The sequence below is a fragment of the Tachyglossus aculeatus genome, chromosome 1 (assembly GCF_015852505.1).
Source record: "Tachyglossus aculeatus isolate mTacAcu1 chromosome 1, mTacAcu1.pri, whole genome shotgun sequence".
Classification (NCBI taxonomy): domain Eukaryota; kingdom Metazoa; phylum Chordata; class Mammalia; order Monotremata; family Tachyglossidae; genus Tachyglossus; species Tachyglossus aculeatus.
The window spans coordinates 123,678,740-123,699,501 of record NC_052066.1 but is presented as its reverse complement, the minus strand read 5'-3'; the positions used below and the strand labels follow the sequence as shown (position 1 = coordinate 123,699,501).

The window sequence follows — 20,762 nt, the reverse complement described above, 5'->3', positions numbered from 1 at the left end:
GAGGTAGGAGAGGGCAAGGTGATGGAGAACTTTAAAGCGAATGGCGAGGAGTTTTTGTTCAACATGGAGGATAGGCAACCATTGGAGCTTTTTGAGGAGGGGGGTGACCTGACCTGAACATTTCTGTAGAAAGATAATCTGGGCAGCGGAATGAAGTATGGACTGGAGTGGGAGAGGCAGGAGGTTGGGAGGTAAGGAAAGGAGTCTGATGCAGTAATCTAGGTGGGATAGGTTGAGTGGTTGTACTAATGTGGTAGCAGTTTGGATGGAGAGGAAAGGGCAGATAGTAGCAGTATTGTGAAGGTGAGACCAACAGGATTTTGTGATGGATTGGATTTGTGGGTTGAATGAGAGAGCAGAGTCAAGGATGCCACCAAGGTTATGGGTTTATGAGGTGGAAGGATGGTTGTGCCATCTGCAGTGATAGGAAAGTTCAGGAGAGGACAGGGTTTAGGAGGAAAGATAAAGAGCTCTGTGATGGACATGTTAAGTTTGAGGTGGCGGGCGGACATCCAAGTACAGATGTCCTGAAGGCAGGAGAAGATGTGAGCCTGGAGAGAGGGAGAGAGTTCAGGGGAGGAGATGTAGATTAGGGTATCATCGTCATAGAGGTGGTAATTGATGCCATGGAAGCAAATGAGTTTTCCAAGGGAATGAGCATAGATGGAGAATAGAAGGGGACCGAGAACTGAACCTTGAGGAACCCCTACAGTTAGGGGATGGGAGTGGGAGGAGGAGACTGCAAAGGAGACTTGAGAATGAATGGCCAGACAGATAAGAGGAGAACCAGAAGAGGACAGAGTCAACGAAGCCAAGGTTAGAAAATATATCCAGAAAAAGGGGGTGATCCACAGTGTCAAAGGCAGCTGAGAGGTCGAGGAGAATTAGGATGGAATAGGAGCCATTGGATTTGGCAAGAAGGAGATCATTGGAGACAACTGCATCTGCCTCCACTCACCTCCTGGCCTCCTCTCTTCTCACTCCAATCTACACTCCACTCTGCTGCACGAATCATTAACAAAAAAAAAATTGTTCATGTCTCCCCACTCCTCAAGAACCTTCAATGGCTGCCCATCCACCTCCGCATCAAAAGGAAACTCCTTACCATAGGCTTTAAAGCAGTCAATCAGCTCATCCCACCCTACCTTATCTCACTAATTTCTTTCTCCAGCCCGGCCCACATACTCCAGTCATCTAGCACCAGCATACTAACTGTTCCCGGATCCAGTCTGTTTCACTGCCGACCCCTCTACCATGTCATCCTTGTAGCCTGGAACTCCCTCCCACTCCATAAGCGCCAGACCACCACTCTCTCCACCATCAGAGCACTAGTAAGAGCCTATCTCCTCCAAGGGACCTTTATCAAATAAGCCCTTTTTTCCTGGCTCACCCTTCCATGTGTGTCAACTGTGCACTTCAGTCTGTGACTTTGAACACTTGATATTTGCCCCATCCCCAACCCCACAGCACTTATATACACGTCTTTAAATTATATATTATAAATTACTTATTTATTCCTATTAATACCTGTCTCCCCCTCAAGACTGTAAGCTCATTATGGGCAGGGAACATTTCTGCTAATTCCATTGTAGTCTCCCGAGCTCTTAGTGCAGTGCTCTGCACATAGTAAGCACCCAAAAAATACTATTGATTGCCTGTGATTTGGCAAATCATATTTATACATCTGTGTACATAGGTACTGAGGATAGGAATGAATTATAGAAAAGTGCTAAGGATTCATTCATTCATTCAATCGTATTTATTGAGCGCTTACTGTGTGCAGAGCACTGTACTAAGTGCTTGGGGAGTCCAAGTTGGCAACATATAGAGATGGTCCCTACCCAACAGCGGGCTCACAGTCTAGAAGGGGGAGACAGGGAACAAAACAAAACATGTGGACAGGTGTCAAGTCATCAGAATAAATAGAAGTAAAGCTACATGCACATCATTAACAAAGTAAATATGTACAAGTAAAATAGAGTATTAAATCTGAACAAACATTCGTTCAATCGTATTTATTGAGCACTTACTGTGTGCAGAGTACTGTACTAAGGATGAGACTTGAGCAGATGCATCTTGTGAATTGAGAATTAATTGGAGGAGGATTTAGCAGGGCCTTAATGGTGGGAAAAGTTGGGGTGGCGGAGGAGTTACAGATTGGGGGAACAGTGTAACAAGGGATGGTTGCAGATGGGAAAATTGAGAGAAAGGTACAGTTAGAAGGGGAACTGGGGAATAGTGGATAAAGAGAGCTGAGTGTAGGATGGGAAAAGCTGGTGGAGAGCCTTGGAGTGAATGGTGAGGAGTGCCTGCTGGATGTGGAGGGCGATGGGTGGGTGGTAATCGCTGGAGATTTTTGAGGTTTTGAGTGATGAGTTCTGAGCAGCGCAGCTAGAAGGTGATCCGTACAGGCGGGGAGACCAGCGAGGAGCCGATGCCATAGTCCAACCGTGGAATGAAATGAACTCAGACTGGGGTGGCAGGTGTTTGTGTAGAGAAATGGGGGGATCTGGGAAATGTTATGGAGGTAAAATGTGGTGTGGGAGGAACATTTCACATTTTTCCCCCACCTTAACCCCAGGTGCACCAAATGGGCTTTATCAGGCCATCACATTGTTTGGGGATGGTCGGTGCATTGCTATTTCATGGTTACTATTCATTTCATTTTAATAAGTGTTACTAGGGGGGAAAATTGCTAAATAAAAGGAATCTTTAAAATGACATTGTGTCATTAATGGTATAAATAATGGAATTCATAGTTTGACAAAAAAATTTTAATGGAAAGTAATTTTAGAATGCTCTAGCTTATTTTAGTAACACCTGAATACATTATATAAAATAATTGATTGACCTAAGATAGATAAGCCTGAAATTGTTGATCCACTTGCTAACCTCATTTAGGATAGCAAAGGAAAGGGAGTAGTGCAGGAGAGGGAAATAAATTATTTTTTGATTCAATTATGTTTGGTGAGTAGTATTCTGAATTATAAACAGATTGGCCAGTGAAGCTTCTATCAACAGAGAATTTAATAACTTGAATGTGCTATCTGCTCAATATGAATCTTAGGAAATTAGATTTTATAAAATGAATTCATCTAAGTGGGTCTGTGTTCTTGCTTGTTATAAAATTGTTTTAATAAATTATATATTGCCTAATTTCTTTTTGCTTAGAGCTGACTGTTTTCTCCATTTGTTAGAAGACAATTTCCATGTGCAGTACTTTAGTACCAGAAAAGATTAGAGCTGAATGATTTCATGAATATTATTTGCTTGTCTTGGAGTTAAATATCAAGTAATAAAAGTGAAGTTTTTGTAAAACTTATACTAGCCATTTTGGGTAAACTCCAGAGAAAGCTTAGCTCTCATTGTCTTCTAGTCTTCTCATTTTACTCTCTACTAATTATCTTGGAATAGGAAAGTGGATGTCTACGCAAGCGTTGGCGGGGAAAGAGCTTTATTAAAATTCTCAGTGCTCCACAATAATTGGAAGAGAGCATTGAGGTGGCTGGTTGAATCACTGAATAATCTGCACACACATGGGTGCCCACCGACCCTGGCTCAGACTAGCACCCATCTGCTTCTGCAGAGGTAGGGCTTTATGTCCCTGCAGCCGCCACTTTCTTCGTCATAGGACGGTCCCCCGGGGGTCAGTGAACATATGGGTTCCTTATCCTTCCCTCCCCATTGAATGGCAGAGGTTATTGTCATTGTTGGGGAAGGAAAGAGGAGGGACATAAACCTAAGTGAGGCATTTGCACGTGAGGGTCCTGGTCACGATAGACCAGTTTCCTACAGTTGCCCCTACTTTACCGTGCAGCCAGATTTGGCCCAAATAATACTGCCTACTGTGGCGGGGAATCCACAGCTGCTGGAGAGTTACAAAATAGGAGGAGAGTGTGTGCCGTTGTTATCCTAATTGAACTTCATCAACTTCCAGCTTCTTTAATAGTTGTGGTATTTGTTAATAATAATAATGATGACATTTGTTAAGCGCTTACTATGTGCAAAGCACTGTTCTAAGCGCGGGGGAAGTTACAAGGTGATCAGGTTGTCCCACGTGGGGCTCACAGTCTTAATCCCCGTTTTACAGATGAGGGAACTGAGGCTCAGAGAAGTTCAGTGACTTGCCCAAGGTCACACAGCAGACATGTGGCAGAGCCGGAATTCGAACCCATGACCCCTGACTCCGAAGCCCGGGCTCTTTCCACTGAGCCACGCTGCGAGTAATAAATACGTACAAACATATATACATATATACAGGTGCTGATGATGGCATTTATTAAGCGCTTACTATGTGCCAAGCACTGTTCTAATAATAATAATAATGGCATTTATTTAGCGCTTACAATGTGCCAAGAACCGTTCTAATAATAATAATGATGATGATGATGGCATTTGTTAAGCACTTACTATGTGCCAAGCACTGTTCTGACAATAATAATAATAATGATGATGATGGCATTTATTAAGGGCTTACCGTGTGCAGAGCACTGTTCTAAGCGCTGGGGAGATACAAGGTGATCAGGTTGTCCCACCTGGGGCTCACAGTCTTCATCCCCATTTTACAGTTGTGTTTGCAATGTACCAGAGTCTCTAAGTGCTGGGGTAGGAACAATATAAACCCATACGGGGTCTAACTAGGAAGAAGGACAGTTACCTAGAACCCATTGTACAGATGAAGAATCTAGGGCCCAGAGAAGTTTTGTGACTTACCGAAAGTCACCCAGCAGGCGAGTGGCAGAGCTGGTAGGTCCGCTGACTGTGCACTTTCCCCTAAACCACACTGCTTCTGGGCAGGTGAGAGACATATTTCTGGCAGCGAGCAGCTGTGGTGATCGTAATGTTAGTTGTAATGTCTCTCTAGCTGCATGCCAATGCTGCTCCATTTTTCAGTCTGTCATGGCCAGGTGGCTGTTTGAGCATACTTGAGTGAGCACAGGTAAATGACTGAAGGAGCACAGCTAAGGGAGCACAGGTATGGGTGGGTCTGTGCTTCTTCCTAACTCAGCTAACATGGGTAGTTACACAAGTAGTGATGTATTTTTTAAAAAATTACACAAGACTGTAGCTCTGTGAAGAGTAAAAGACTATTTTTACAACTGTAACCTTGTAAATATTTAATTTATCAAAGATCAGTGCATGTACTGTCCTGGAATTTAGGAAATATTCATCGGTATTGTATTTTAATCTATAATTTCTAAGTTTCTAAATTTTAAGTATTTGAGGGATATAAATTAGAAGACTTAATGCATTTTTCATTAGCAGTAGTTAATGAAATGAAAATAATTCTGTATGATTTGTACAGTCAACAAAGGAGAGTAGTTAAGTTCGATCTTGATAATTAGTAATGAATGCTAAATAGTGCTTTTGTTTCTATTAGCACAGGGTAGGGTTACAGTTGACTCTAACCCCACCGTGCATGATTAATACATTTCAGGCTCTGGCTTTCAGATTCATTAGCCATGTAACCTTAGAAAGCAAAGTAATTAGAGGAAAAGAATTGGGGTGTGGCTTGCTAAAATTATAGATCCTTGAAGTTCTTTTGAGATGAGCTAATGATATAATTATATACATATATATGTATATATATGTGTATAATATATATCTTTATATGTATATAGAGAAAATAAAACATCTGCTTTCTACAACAATGGTAGTAATTGTATTTATGTGCTTATGTGCCAAACACTGTACTAAGTGCTTCTAACAAATTATAATAGACAATAGTATCCTTACCATCCCCCAACTTGTACTTCCCAAGCGCTTAGTACAGTGCTCTGCACACAGTAAGCGCTCAATAAATACGATTGATTGATTGATTTGAAAGAAAGCCAGTCTTTCTATTTTTGTGTAATACATTTCTTGTAAATATTTAGTAATTTTAATTACTGAATTGTTTTAAAGGCAAAACAACAGTGGATTGAAGATACATATCCCCCCAAATTGTAACAGTCAGCCCTTCCTAGAATTCACTGGACTAGCTTTTTTTATATATCTTTTATGTCAGCCAGTCTATCATATTTATTGAACACTTATTGGGTGCAGAGCACTGTTAAGTGCTCGGGAGAGTACAGTATAACAATATAACAGACACATTCCCTGTCCACAACAAAATTACAGCCTGTTGTATTTGTTAAGCATATGGTATGTGTCGAACACTGTTCTAAGCACTGTGTATATAGAAGTTAATCTGGTTGGATGCAGTCTCTGTCTTACATGGGCCTCACAGTATAAGTAGAAGGGAGAACAGGTACTGAACCCCAGTTTTTCAGTTGAGGAAATTGAGGCACCGAGAAGTTAAGTGACTTGCCAAGGTCACACAGAAGGGGATTAGATCCCAGGTCCTCTGGGTCCCAGGCCCTTGCTCTTTCCACTAGGCTAGGCTGCCTCTTTGACCTCAAGACTCCAACTTCTTGTGGACAGGCTAACATAAAATTGAATTTGGAGGCCCTCAAAGCCTTCCCTTTGCTGCTATTTTAGACCAGCAGCGATGCTGCCATGCATACATATTAAGTAGTCTGATGAAGCAACATTGCCAAGATCCGCCCTTTCCTCTCCATCCATACCGCTATCCTGCTCATTCAAGCTCTCATCCTATCCCATCTGGACTACTGCATCAGCCTTCTCTCTGATCTCCCATCCTCGTATCTGTCCCCACTTCAATCCATACTTCATGCTGCTGCCCGGATTGTCTTTGTCCAGAAATGCTCTGGGCACGTTACTCCCCTCCTCAAAAATCTCCAGTGGATACCAATCAATCTGCGCATCAGGCAGAAACTCCTCACCCTGGGCTTCAGGGCTGTCCATCACCTCACCCCCTCCTACCTCACCTCCCTTCTCTCCTTCTACAGCCCACACCGCACCCTCCACTCCTCTGCTGCTAATCTCCTCACAGTATCTCGTTCTCGCCTGTCCCGCATCGACCCCCGGCCCACGTCATCCCCCGGGCCTGGAATGCCCTCCCTCTGCCCATCCACCAAGCTAGCTCTCTTCCTCCCTTCAAGGCCCTACTGAGAGCTCACCTCCTCCAGGAGGCCTTCCCAGACTGAGCCCCTTCCTTCCTCTCCCCCTCGTCCCCCTCTCCATCCCCCCCATCTTACCTCCTTCCCTTCCCCACTGCACCTGTATATATGTATATATGTTTGTACATATTACTCTATTTTACTTGTGCATATCTATTCTATTTATTTTATTTTGTTAGTATGTTTGGTTTTGTTCTCTGTCTCCCCCTTTTAGACTGTGAGCCCACTATTGGGTAGGGACTGTCTCTATATGTTGCCAACTTGTACTTCCCAAGCGCTTAGTACAGTGCTCTGCACACAGTAAGCGCTCAATAAATACAATTGATGATGATGATGATGAAGCCACCAGCCCCAGCAGCCCATGGACACCCGCATAATCATGAGAAAGCCATGCATGGGCAGGGGTGTCAGTTCAGTAGTGCCACATGGAACTGGAATCCTGACACCCCTCATAGGGGCTGGTTCTTTCTGGCTCCCCAAGCTCGTTGCTTTTTTCCCTATGTCTAAAGTGTGCCCTTCTCTACTTTGGCACGCCTCAAAAAATTTCTAACACAAACTTCTCAAATTCCTGAGACAGTGAATGACAGAATCTGGAGCAAGCTGTTGAAGGTCTGGAGAGTATCAGGTTGGGTGGGACTGCCAAACTTTGGGAGATGTGAACAGGATTCAGTGCCTGAAAATTCAAGAAATCAGTCATCAAAAGCAGGATGAAATCCAGTGTGGAAAGGATATATTTTAAAACACAGCAATGGAAAAGTTTCTACTCTACAATGAAAGGAATAGATGTTAACTGGAAAATTTTAATTGGAAGACTTGTCATTTGAAGTTCAGAAATCATTTTTTTCCCTCCAACCACTTATCTCAGACCTATTCCTTCATATTGAAAATAACAATTATAAAAAGTTTAAAAATTACAGTAATTGGGTAGAAGCAGATTTGCATACTTATTTAGAACATATTATTAATAGTAGATTTTATTTCTTTAAAGCCCCAGAAGAAAGAAGATCAGCAATTGGATCTTAAAAAAAGCACCAGTCCGAAAAAAACACCAGAGCCCACTGTTGATCTTCTAGGTCTTGGTAAGTTTTAAATAATACAGTGGTATATTCCTGTGATCAGTTGTTCTGAAATGGAAGATAATGGTTTTATTTTCTATATACCAACAGATATCTTTAACTGAATTTGAAAATGACATGATTAAGTCTTCCTAGTTCTCACTATAAAGGCAATCTTTAATAAAGGGAGCAGTGTCTGTCAGCACTATCTTGACTGAAATACAAGTAATGAGCTCCTTAGGGAAAGGGAAGATATCAAAGTAATCTTCAAAGGATCGGTACACTGTGACATTTTAACATTTACAAAATAGAAGATAAGGGTTTTTTTTAATAAAACAACTGAATGCAAGTGTAGTCCTATTGCATAGTAAAAAGCCAAAATATTGCTGTTGTGACATGAATATCCAAATTTCATACCCAATTCTGATACCTTGAACTTTCATGTTTACGTTATCACAGAGAATTGCTCATCTTAATCTGAGGTGGTGTTTGTTCTCTCCGGAGTGACACATAAAGTGTGTTGTCTTGTAAGCAGTTCAGCTTTGCCTGTCCAAGTGCCAGTCCTGAATATTGTTTATCCAAAAGTATTGTCAGATCTTTTGTACAATCCTCCTCCTCTTCTTCAAAGAACTTTCCAGACAAACCAACCTTTTAAAATAGTATCGGTGCTGTATAAGAGTAATTCTCTTTTCAGTTTGAAGGTGGAGGAGGAAAGGCAGTTGGGTATAATTTTCTATGTTTTAGAAATACAGACTGTAATTTTGAAAAGATAATTGTAGACACCTGGGACTCTACATTTAATTATGTAGTTTCTAGCCCCAAAATTCAGAAAATGCAGAAATTCTGAAAAATGAATTGTCATTTGCAAAACTGAAGGTTTATCATACTAAATCTATAACCATCTTTTTAATCTCCATGCCACTTTCATTCCAGAAGGGAAACTAGAGTGGGGAGATGATAGATTAGTCAGGGAAGGCTTTCTGGAGGAGATTATTTGAGTAAGGCTTTGAGGATGGGGGAGAGTGGCATTCTGTTGGATATGAAAAGTTTCTGGGGAGTACCAGGAAGGTGGGAGGAAGTACAGTGAGAGAGATGCTATTAAGGCACTGTCAGAACTTTCCCCCTTACTTATCTTTGCTTTTCACTTACTGCTCCCCAGTGTGCACCCTGCATTCCTCTCAAATCAGTCTCCTCATTGTGCCTCATTCTCATCTCTTGTACTTTCTCAAGCCCTTAGCCAATGACCTTTGCAGTAAGCACTTAATAAATGCCTCCAACTGATAACACTTTCTCCATTAGCAATTATATCCCAACCATCAGGAAAGTTGTACCCATGTAGTTTGTAATGGAAAAAGAATGAATCAGTCGTATTTATTGAGTGCTTCTGTGTGCAGAACACTGTACTAAGCCCTTGAGAGAGTAAAAATTAAGAGTTGGTAATCACGTTCCATGTCCATAAAGAGCTAAAAGTGTAAGGCGGGGATACAGACATTAGTAGAAATAAATAAACTGAGATATGTTATCATAAGTGCTGTGGGGCTGAGAATCAGGTGAATAGAAGGTACAAATCCAAGTGCAGGGGCAACACATGTTGTGTTGTTGTGTTGTACTAGCCCTAGAGCTTGGTATAGTGCTCTGCACACAATAAGCACTCAATAAATATGATTGAGTGGGGGAAAAAGGAAATGAGGGCTTTGGGAAGGTCTCTTGGAGATAAGCTTTGAATAAGGCTTTGAAGGTGGGGAGAGTGATGGTAGGTATGAACCAGTTAAGTTACCTCCTAATTTTCTGGGTGATTCCTGAGGGCAATAACTGGCAACTAGTAAGATCTATTGAATAGACATTATTGATTTGAAATGTAAGCTTTGACTAGCTAATCTCTCATCTTCCCACACCTATATCCTATTGCTGCTGTGTCACCTATGCACTTGAGTCTTGACTAAGTTTTTTGAAACTCCTTCCCCCATCCACCCCACAACACTTATGTACCAATCCTTACACTCTGCTTGCTTCCCCTTGCTGTAATTTATTTTAACATTTGTCTCCCCAACTCAGTTGTAAGTTCCTTGAGGGCACAGATCATATCTGCCAACTCTGTTACATTGTGCTCTCCCAAGCACTTAGTAAAGTGCTCTGCAAACATTAAATGTTCAATAAATACCCTGGATTGATTGATTTGAAGTAAAACAGTTTTCAAATTCAGGCAGTCACATGCACGACCTAAGGGTTGGTTAAGCCAAGAGCACCCCTTAGCTTGCCCCACACCCATCTCGAATATTGACTCTGCTGTCACTTTGCATTATGTACTCCTCTCTTGACAACTAGGAGAACCCTGAAAAAGGGATGCACTGCATGGGACATTAGAAGAAGTTTTACGCAAACACAAACTAGTTGATGAGATTGTGTGTCTTTCTACTTGCTTCCCTTAGTGCCATCCTCTTGGAGACCTGTTGAGTAGGATTGTGGAATAGGATGGGCAGGGAGTGTCTGTTTATTGCTGTATTGTACTCTCCCAAGCACTTAGTATAGTGCTCTCTGCAAACAGTAAGTGCTCAATAAATACGATGGAATGAATGGTAGCCCACAGCTAATCATCAGATAGACAATAGTACTTGTTGATTGAGTGCTTACTCTGTGTATTGCCCTGAACTAAGTGCTTGGGCGAGTATAATAAAGTTAGTACGCACAGTCTCTGCCCTCAAGGAGATTTCAGTGTATACAGAGAACTGTAATGAGTGTCTGAGAGAGTACAGTGGAGTTAGTAGACACAATGCCTGCTCTCAAAGGAGCTTAGAGCTTAGCAGGAGAGACAGACACTACACAAAATTACAGGTAAAGGGAAGCAACAGAGTTTAAAGAAATGTAAAAAGTGAGGTGGTGGAGAGAGGGCATCAAATTCATAGATGACATGGAAGTGTTGAAATGGCAGTTGTAAAGAAGTAGGTTGGGGACATGAGAGATTCATCAGGGAAAGCTTAGTGGAAAAGATGTGATTTCAGAAGGGCTTTGAAAACAGGGACAATAGTGGTCTGCTGGATGAGGAAAGGGGAGAGAGTGACAAACAGGAGGGAGGACATGAGCAGGAGGTCAACAGCGAAAGACAAGACCAGGGCACAGCGAGTAGGTTGGCATTAGATGAAAAAAAAATGGGTAGGCTGGGTTGTAGTAGGAGAGGAATGAGGATAGGTAGAATGGAGAGAGCTAATTAAGTGCTCTAGAGGTAATAATGGTCAGGAGTTTCTGCCTGATGTAGAGAGGAATGGGCAACCATTGGAAGTTTTGAGGAGTGAAGAGACATGCACAGAACTATTATACAAATGACCTGGGCAACAGAGTGTGAAGCATGAACCGGAGAGGGGAGAGGCTGGAGCCAGTGAGGTCTGTGAGGAAGCTGAGGCAGTAGTCAGGATGAGATATGACAAATGTGTGGACTAGAGTGGTAGCAGTTTGTGTGGAGTGGAAGGGGTGGATTTTGAAGGTAGAATAGACAGGGTTTGATGATTGACTGAATTTGGGGGGCATTGAATCAATCAATCAATCAATCGTATTTATTGAGCGCTTACTATGTGCAGAGCACTGTACTAAGCGCTTGGGAAGTACAAATTGGCATCACATAGAGACAGTCCCTACCCAACAGTGGGCTCACAGTCTAAAAGGGGGAGACAGAGAACAGAACCAAACATACCAACAAAATAAAATAAGTAGGATAGAAATGTACAAGTAAAATAAATAAATAAATAAATAAATAGAGTAATAAATATGTACAACCATATATACATATATACAGGTGCTGTGGGGAAGGGAAGGAGGTAAGACGGGGGGATGGAGAGGGGGACGAGGGGGAGAGGAAAGAAGGGGCTCAGTCTGGGAAGGCCTCCTGGAGGAGGTGAGCTCTCAGCAGGGCATTGAAGAGGAGGGAAGAGTCGAGGATAATGCTGTTTGCCTTGTGGATCAAGAGTGATGGGAAAGTTAGGCAGAGGAGAGGGTTTGTGAAGAAAGATGGCTCACCATTTCTTTTATTTTGAAATCTCTCATATTTCATACTGTCTTAACATTAGGTTAATTTCTGTAAGCAATAATGTTCATCTAGCTTACATCCTTCTGAATTTCCTTATTCATTTTTAAACAGGGAGAGAATTATTGCACGCTCCCCCCGGGTAGCCCGCCAAGCCGGAATCCCCCCGGAGGAGGGCAAGGGGCCGTGGCCGGCTGATGGCGGGACCCGGGTGGGCACCGCTGTGCCCGGCCGGCGGCTCTCTCTGCCCCTCTAAAACCCTGCAGCCTCTCTGGGGAACATCTACTCAGGCGCTCAAAACTCCCAGGGCCTGCACTGGAGAAGTGAGGAAGAGATGCAGTCCAGGGGGAGGAAGTGGTGGGAAAAGCACAATGTGGAGGGCACTATTACTGTATTTATTTATTATTACTCTATGATTACTCTATTTATTTATTATTACTCAATTTATTATTACTCTACTCATTATTACTATATTTATTATTATTCTATTTATTACTCTATTTTATTTGTACATATTTATTCTATTTATTTTATTGTGTTAATATGCTTTGTTTTGTTCTGTCTCCCCCTTCTAGACTGTGAGCCCGCAGTTGGGTAGGGACCGTCTCTATGTGTTGCCGTCTTGTACTTCCCAAGCGCTTAGTACAGTGCTCTGCACACAGTAAACCACACCTCCCCACAGCACCTGTTTGTGTGTATATATATATATATATATATATATATATATATATATATACGTTAATACATATTTATTACTCTATTCTATTTATTTTATTTTGTTAATATGCTTTGTTTTGTTGTCTGTCTCCCCCCTTCTAGACTGTGAGCCCGCCGTTGGATAGGGACCATCTCTATATGTTGCCAACTTGTACTTCCCAAGCGCTTAGTACAGTGCTCTACACACAGTAAGCGCTCAATAAATACGATTGAATGAATGAATCAATCAGTCGTGTTTATTGAGCGTTTACTGTATGCAGAGCACTGTACTAAGCGCTTGGGAAGTACAAGTTGGCAACATAATGAATGAATTGACATTGGGTGTGTAGGCAGGGCACCTAGAGTAATTGTATGCCCCAACATATATAGCTGGATATGTCTTTCTGTAGAAAAGTGATCAAAATTACATTTACATAGCAGGGTCTTTAAAGCTGTTCCTTAAATGAAAAATAAATAAGAATAGTTTCTTAAAATGACCTTTTGAGGTGCGTGGAAATGTGAGAATGTTGGTATTCAGATGGGTATTGTTGGATCACATTGAGAAGCGATTCATTTAATTGTGCTGCTTCCGCTTTAAACTCCTTCCTCCTCCGGCGATGCATCAGTTGCTCCTGGTGAATTATTAGACATGGCAGATTTCCTGGCAGTAATGGTGTGCTCTAGGCTCAGCATTCCCACTCATACCAAAGTAGTAATAACCTCCGTATTTAGTATCATTCTTGCTACTTTGGCTCTCCTACAATATATCAAAATCTTTTTACCACTTATGCAAACTGAGATACGTCCCACTAATATGACTAACATTTAGCAATTAATTTATTGAGTGCCTGCAGGGTCAATCTACTGTACCAAGTGTTGCAAGTTTTGTGTCAGTGTATTCAGCACAATGTGAGAATAATTTTAATGAACGAAAGTAATTACAAAATGCTTTTATAACTGGAAATGCCAAGCATAAAAATTATGAATTTACTCTATAGCCCAACTATTGCAGTAGTAGCATATTTTTAGTGCCCATTTCATATGGTGCACTAGGTCTCTGGAGAGAACAGGATAAAGTGACATATTCCCCACTGTTCTCTACTTGGAAAATTCGCATCATTTTAGCATATATTTAGTGTCCATTTCATAGGGTGCACTAGGTACTTGGAGAGTACAGAATAAAGATGTGATATGTTCCCCACTGTTCTTTTCTTGGAAAATTCTCATCATCAGATGATTGTCTTTAAAGAGCAGAAGGTCTTTCAGAATGTCAGACGTTTTGAAAGTCTAATCTCAAAAAGCAATTGACTTATTCCCCAGAAGCTGTGTAAAGACAAGGAAAGTCTAACCCTTTATATACTCCAGTGTTCCACACTGAATTCACCAGCCAAATTCTGGATCTTTGATGGCATTTTCAATTTGGGGGTATCTCAGACTCCCTGATTTTTGGGCCCACTCAACCGTTATGCCTACCTACTCCCAGTTTCTGTGAGCTTCAGGGTCTGAAGATATCTGGGGCTGAGAGTAAGGATCTCAGCAGCTGCACCCTGGAAACTGACACAAAATAGCTTCCCAGGAGTTACTGCTCCCCCTGGAAATCTAATTTGTGCTCTGTCCCCTTATCCCAGGCTCCCCACAATGACAGCCATTTTTAACAGATCCTCTATTTATTGGTCCTCATTCTTGGTAGCAGAAATGATCTTCAGAGGGATCTTTGAAGTGTTGTTCTGGTTTGTTTCAAATCCTCTATCCATTTCCAAGGTATGGCTTGTGCACTTGAACATCTGGCTCAGTATGTCAACAATCAGAAAATTAACCTTCTCCTCGTCTATGTAACTCCCTGATTTCTGACCATTTTACTGCTCAGTAGTATCTTCTGGGAGATTAGGTAATGGAAATAAAAAGAATTGTAAACGTCAGTTCCGCTGTATATCTGATTACAATAGTGATGATAGTAATAATATTCGTTATGTGAGCCCCCTGTGGAACAGGCACTGTGTCTAACTAGATTTGCTTGTATCCACCCCAGCGCTTAGTACATTGCTTGGCTCATAGTAAGCGCTTAACAAGTACCATCATTATTACTGTGTCAATTACTGTGTCAATTGTCTAGACTGTGAGCCCGTTGTTGGGTAGGGACTGTCTCTATATGTTGCCAACTTGTGCTTCCCAAGCGCTGAGTACAGTGCTCTGCACACAGTAAGCGCTCAATAAATACTATTGAATTGAATTGAATTAAGCATTTTCTATGTGCCAAACTCTCTGTAAAGCACTAGGCTAGATATAAAATAATCGTCACTCAGTTCCTATCCGACTTGCGGCTCAAAGTCTAAGGGAGAGGGAGAACGGTTATTTAATCCTCATTGTACGGGTGAGGAACTGCTGCACAGAGAAGTGACTTGCCCAAGATCATAGCAGGCTAGTATTGCCTATAGAAAGGGAGAGAATAGATGTGTCATGAGCTCTGACTGAGATCCTTTCAGGCACTTGAGAAGTCCTAAGTGAAAACTGTCCTCGTTGCCATTCTATGTCATAAGCCCCAGCACTATAGCCATAGCCTGCCACCAAAGTCCTCTGACTCCCAAGCGTGACGTCTTTCCACTACATTATGTTACTTCTGATCTGGTAAATGGGCATCCTGTGGAAGAAGTTTTGGCCAAAATCAGCGTATTTGGATTATTTCTATACCATCTCTAAGGTTTGCGGGGTCTGGGATGGCCACCTAGTTTGGAACCGCATTGTTCAGGGATATGAGGTGGGAATTGGGACACAAATTAAAATCTCTATCTCCCCCAACCTGCAATTTAATGTTAAGCGACAGGACTCACTGATGACACCCTGCCACAGCTTTTCCACCCTTGCTAATGACCCTCAGTCAATTAGTGGTATTTATTGACAGCTTATTGTTTGTAGAGCACTTGAGAGAGTGCAGTTCAGTAGATTTGGAAGACATGTACCCTCCCCATAAGGATCTTACGATTTAGACAATTAGTGGTATTTATTGACAGCTTATTGTTTGTAGAGCACTTGAGAGAGTGCGATACAGTAGATTTGGAAGACATGTACCCTCCCCATAAGGATCTTACGATTTAGAGGGAAAGACAGACCTTAGAATAATATACATGTTTATAAGTACTTGGGGGGAAACTGTGAGATCAATATTAAGGGCTTAAAAGATACAGATCTAAGTGCAAAGGCAGTGCAGAATGGAGACTAGGCCAGATGAGTAGGGAAAGGCATTTTGGAGGAGATGTGATTTTAATAAGGCTTTGAAGGTGGGGAGAGTGGTGATCTGTCGTGTATGAAGAGGGAGGGAGTTCCATTCCAGAGGGAGGATATGGGCAAAGGGTCAGCAGTGTGACAGACAAGATCAAGGTAAGCAGGTTGGTGTTAGAGGAGCAAGGTGTGCAGACTGGGTTGTTAGGAAATTAAAGTCAGTGGTAATGAGTTTCTGTTTGAAGTGGAGGGGGATGGACAGAAACTGGAATTTCTGGAAGAGTGGGGAGATATGAACTGAACTTTTTTCTTTTTTTCTTTTTAATAAAAATGATCCGGGCAGCAGAGTGAAGTAAGGACTGGAGTGGGGAGAGATTGGAGGCAGGGCGGTCAGCAAGGAGGCTGGTGCAGTAGTTAAGTAGTAAGTAAGAAGAGTGCTTTGAGTAGCATAGTAGTTTTGATGGGGAGGATTTTAATGATGTTATTAAGTTAGAACTGACATTCATTCATTGTCGTCTTTATTGAGCGCTTACTGTGTGCAGAGCACTGTACTAAGTGCTTGGGAAGTACAAGTCAGCAACATATAGAGACGGTCCCTACCCAACAACAGGCTCACAGTCTAGAGGGGGAGACAGACAACAAAACAAAACATGTTGACAGATGCCAAAATCGTCAGAACAAATAAAATTATGGCTAAATGCACATCATTAACAAAATGAATAGAATAGTAAATATGTACAAGTAAAATAGAGTAATCTGTACAATACAGGATTTAGTTTTTATTTTAATCATAACCTTTACTTTATTTCTGGCAAATTGAATGGATATCTGTAACACTTTGAAAATAGAAAACATTGAAAAGATTGGAAAGAAAACAAATTCTTTCTAGAGGCTATTTTTCAGGGAAAGTCCCTGAGTACTTTCCAAGTGCTTAGTACAGTGCTCTGCACACAGTAACAACTCAATAAATATGATTGAATGAATGAATGAATGAGTATAATTTTTGAAAGGGAGTGTGATTAATATAGTTTCAGAAATTTAGAATGTCAGTGTGTAAACTTTCCAGTTCATAGAGAAAAACCAGAGATGCAATGTAACTTTTTTTTAAAATGCCACTTTTGCAATTGCATGTAACTCTGTAAATCTTACACGTGCGAACTCTGATTCAATTCTATTGGGTATTGGGATTGGGATGTCTATATCAATTTGATCATTTTTACAGAAAATACAGTGGCCTTAGATTTCCTGGCAGTCATAGCTTCACTTATTTCCTTAGTATTCATCAATATCATAAAATTGTACTTCTCGTAGGTACAACAAGATCCCATTTATTTTATTGAAATGACAGCACCAAGAATCCACTTCTCTAAGGCAAAATATCACTGGTGATCCATGGAAAAACAAACCATTCCATGCATATTCTCGCAGGTCTTTTGTGGCGATGCAGAAATGTAAATTTGGAACTAAAGAAAACACAGTATCTAGGAAACAAATTACTTTTTTTTTACAATGTTGTTGAACAAAAAATCCCATCTTTTAACATTAGAATTTTGATTTAAGCTTAAACTGCCATTTATACTGCAGTGGTGCTGCCCTAATTTCTTCAGTTTATTCTGTACCTCTCTAGGGGTCCTTTCTGCTGTTTTCTTTTTTCATGGAGTTTGTCCTCTTAAATTTCTTCCATTTGCCTTGGGCCTTTTTTGTACTGTGAATCTCACAGTATTTTTGTTGGCTTCCACTGCTTCTGAGTCCTGAAGATGGGGGCCTACTACCTGAGCCCCCTGGTCTCTCTTCTCCTTCCTTTCCCGTTCTGTAGAAGAGCAGGGGTGGTGGGTGTGTGTGGTGTGGTGTGTGTGTTTGTGTGTATGACACACACACAGAGAATGAGAATGCAGGAGCCATCCTTCCTGTTGCAGATAGTGGAATTTCAATCTTATCTTGTGTGCAGAGGACTGTGCTAAGTGCTTGGAAGAATACATTAGCATTAGCAGACCCTGCCATCAAGGAGCTTGTAATTTAGCCAGGTAGAAAGTAGACTGATGCTAAAATAAATAACAGCACTAGAACAGTGATTTAGTAAGAATATTAGTAATTGCCTTTTTTTAAGCACTTAGTGTGCAAAGCACTGTACTAAGTATTGGGAGAGCATACAGGAGGGAACTAGACAAGGTCCCTGTGCCCCAAGGGGATCACAATCTAAGCATATAATTGGGAATTCGAGACTGGAGACAGACACATCAGGAATGATATAACATTAAATCCCAACGCAGATAAGTATACAAAACAAAAATATAGGGGGCTGAGGCTAGAGGAGCAGAATTTCAGGTTCCCTGCGGCTCAGATTTCAGAGCATACCATCAACCATCATGTTCCCAGGGTTTTGTGAAGCCTCTTGCTGTGGGTCTGTGTAGGAGAAGGTTTTTCCCCCATTGGGAGCAGGGACCCTCCGTGGCTAGAGGAAAGGCAGCGGTTGCCACAGGTGCTCAGTGGTGATGGAGGAGTCTAACAACAAGCTAGAGTAGCTTTTCTCCCCAGCTTGGGGGGCACAGAGCATACTGGGAGCAGTAAAAATAGAGAAATTAAATAAAAAAGATGCTATATGGACTTATTTAGAAGCTTTCAATGTTTGTTCCATTACTAAAGGATGCTAAGTACAAGATTGTAAGCTCATTAGGGGCAGGGAATGTGTCTGCTAACTCTGTCCTCTCCCAAGCACTTAATACTGCACTTTGCACATAGTAAGCACTCAGTAAATACCACTGATTGATTGATTGATTTAATTAAAGATTGTCAAATCAAACATGAGTGTTATATGCTGAGTTTTACAATGTTAAGAAAAAAGCCATTAGATTCCATGCAGGAGAATGATCAGAACCTGGGAGTATATTATTCAATCATGTTTTGAAATGGAGCCGTCTGCTCTTTAGAATAGACTGTTAGGATTTGCAGGTTCTATTACTCGGTTATACAATTAGAAAATGAGTGTATGATGAGGTGTAACCTTGCTTTAGAAATCACATATTCACATGTTTTCAATGAAGAATCCCATTCACTGGAAAATAGGGAATAGCCCTGTGGGCCCTAGACCTTTGAAATTAGGTATCAAGTAATAATCTTTATGTAGCTGCTTCCTACAATTTGAGAAATCTGAGAGATCAGATACTCTAGTGGAATGTTGATAGCACTTTAGAAAGTGACGCCTAGTGAGATACTACCACAAATCACTGCAATTTTCTGGTGTGTAGCTTAAAGATGTGGATTCACAATGTTTTGAATATAGGAGAACCAGTGTGACTTAGGAGGCCTTCCCAGACTGAGCCCCCTCCTTTCTCTCCCCCTCCTCCCCCTCTCCATCCCCCCCGCCTTACCTCCTTCCCTTCCCCACAGCACCTGTATATATGGATATATGTTTGTACATATTTATTACTCTATTTTACTTGTACATATCGATTCTATTTATTTTATTTTGTTAATATGTTTGGGTTTGTTCTCTGTCTCCCCCTTCTAGACTGTGAGCCCACTGTTGGGTAGGGACCATCTCTATATGTTGCCAAGTGCTTAGTACAGTGCTCTGCACACAGTAAGCGCTCAATAAATACGATTGATTGATTGATTAGGGGAAAGAGCATGTGCCTGGGAGTCAGAGAGGACCTAGGTTCTAATCTCCGCTCTGCCCACTTACTTTCAGTTTGACTTTGGGCAAGGCACTTAACTTCTCTATGCGTCTGTTTCCTCATCTGTAAAATGGGAGTAAGATACCTTAGACTCGGCGCCCCATGTGGAACAGGAACTGTGACCAATTTGATTCTTCTACCTGCCCTAGCACTTACTATAGTTCATGGCACAAAGTAAGCATGTAACAAACATCATTATTATTGTCATTATTGTGAATAATAACACTAATAATAATCCAGTATTATTCAGAAGAGGGAACTTGACAAAGGGAGTCCTAGAAGACCGTTGAGCAGTTGAATTTTCAGTTTTCATTGATACCAAGGCTTCAAATTGTCATTATCAGTGGTGTTTATTGAGCATTTACCGTGTGTGCAGAGCACTGTACTAAGCACTTGGGACAATACAGTATGATAGAGCTGGTAGACACGTTCCCTAGCTACAATGAGCTTACAGTCTAGAGGTGAAATCGTGGGGTCTTTAATAACAATAATAATATTAATAATATTTAAAAGCTTACTTTGTGTCAAGCCCTTTGCCCAGCACTGGGGTAGATACAAGTTAATCATGTTGGACACAGTCCCTGTTCCTCGTGGGGCTCACAGTCTAAGCCAAAGGGGAAGAGGTATTGAACCCCCATTTTACAGCTGAGAAAACTGAGGTACAGAGAAGTTCAGTGACATGCCTGAGGTCACAGAGCAGGCAACTGGAAGAGTCAGGATTAGAACTCGGGTCTTCTGATTCCCGGGCCCATGCTCCTTTCACTAGGCCACACTGCTCTCTCTGCTAGGCATTTTACAGTGGTTGAACCAGTTTTAAAGGCTCTGCTTTAAATGTGGAATCTGTGTTTTCTCAAGATGGTCCGGCCGATGTACCAGTCACAAATGGGAGTACCAGCACTATCACCTCGCTGAGCGATGACCTGGATATCTTTGGCCCAATGATTTCTAATCCGTTACCAGCAGCGACAGCAGCAGCGACAGCCACCGCTCCCATTCCCCCTGCCCAGGTAAGGGTTAGGACTAGAGTTAGTGCCTTCATAGAGTGACGTTAGGTCATCCTGAAAGGCTCAATTTGATTCAGCCA

General features: G+C 41.6%; 1 protein-coding gene across 1 annotated transcript in view; it reads left to right on the top strand.

The window, feature by feature from the left end:
• Positions 1-20,762, top strand: part of SMAP1 (small ArfGAP 1) — a 216,309-nt gene that overhangs the window by 185,826 nt on the left and 9,721 nt on the right. Inside the window, exons 7-8 of the mRNA XM_038761762.1 lie at positions 8,011-8,101; positions 20,534-20,685. Of these exons, the coding sequence (XP_038617690.1) occupies positions 8,011-8,101; positions 20,534-20,685 (243 nt within the window). The remainder of the gene's footprint in view (positions 1-8,010; positions 8,102-20,533; positions 20,686-20,762) is intronic.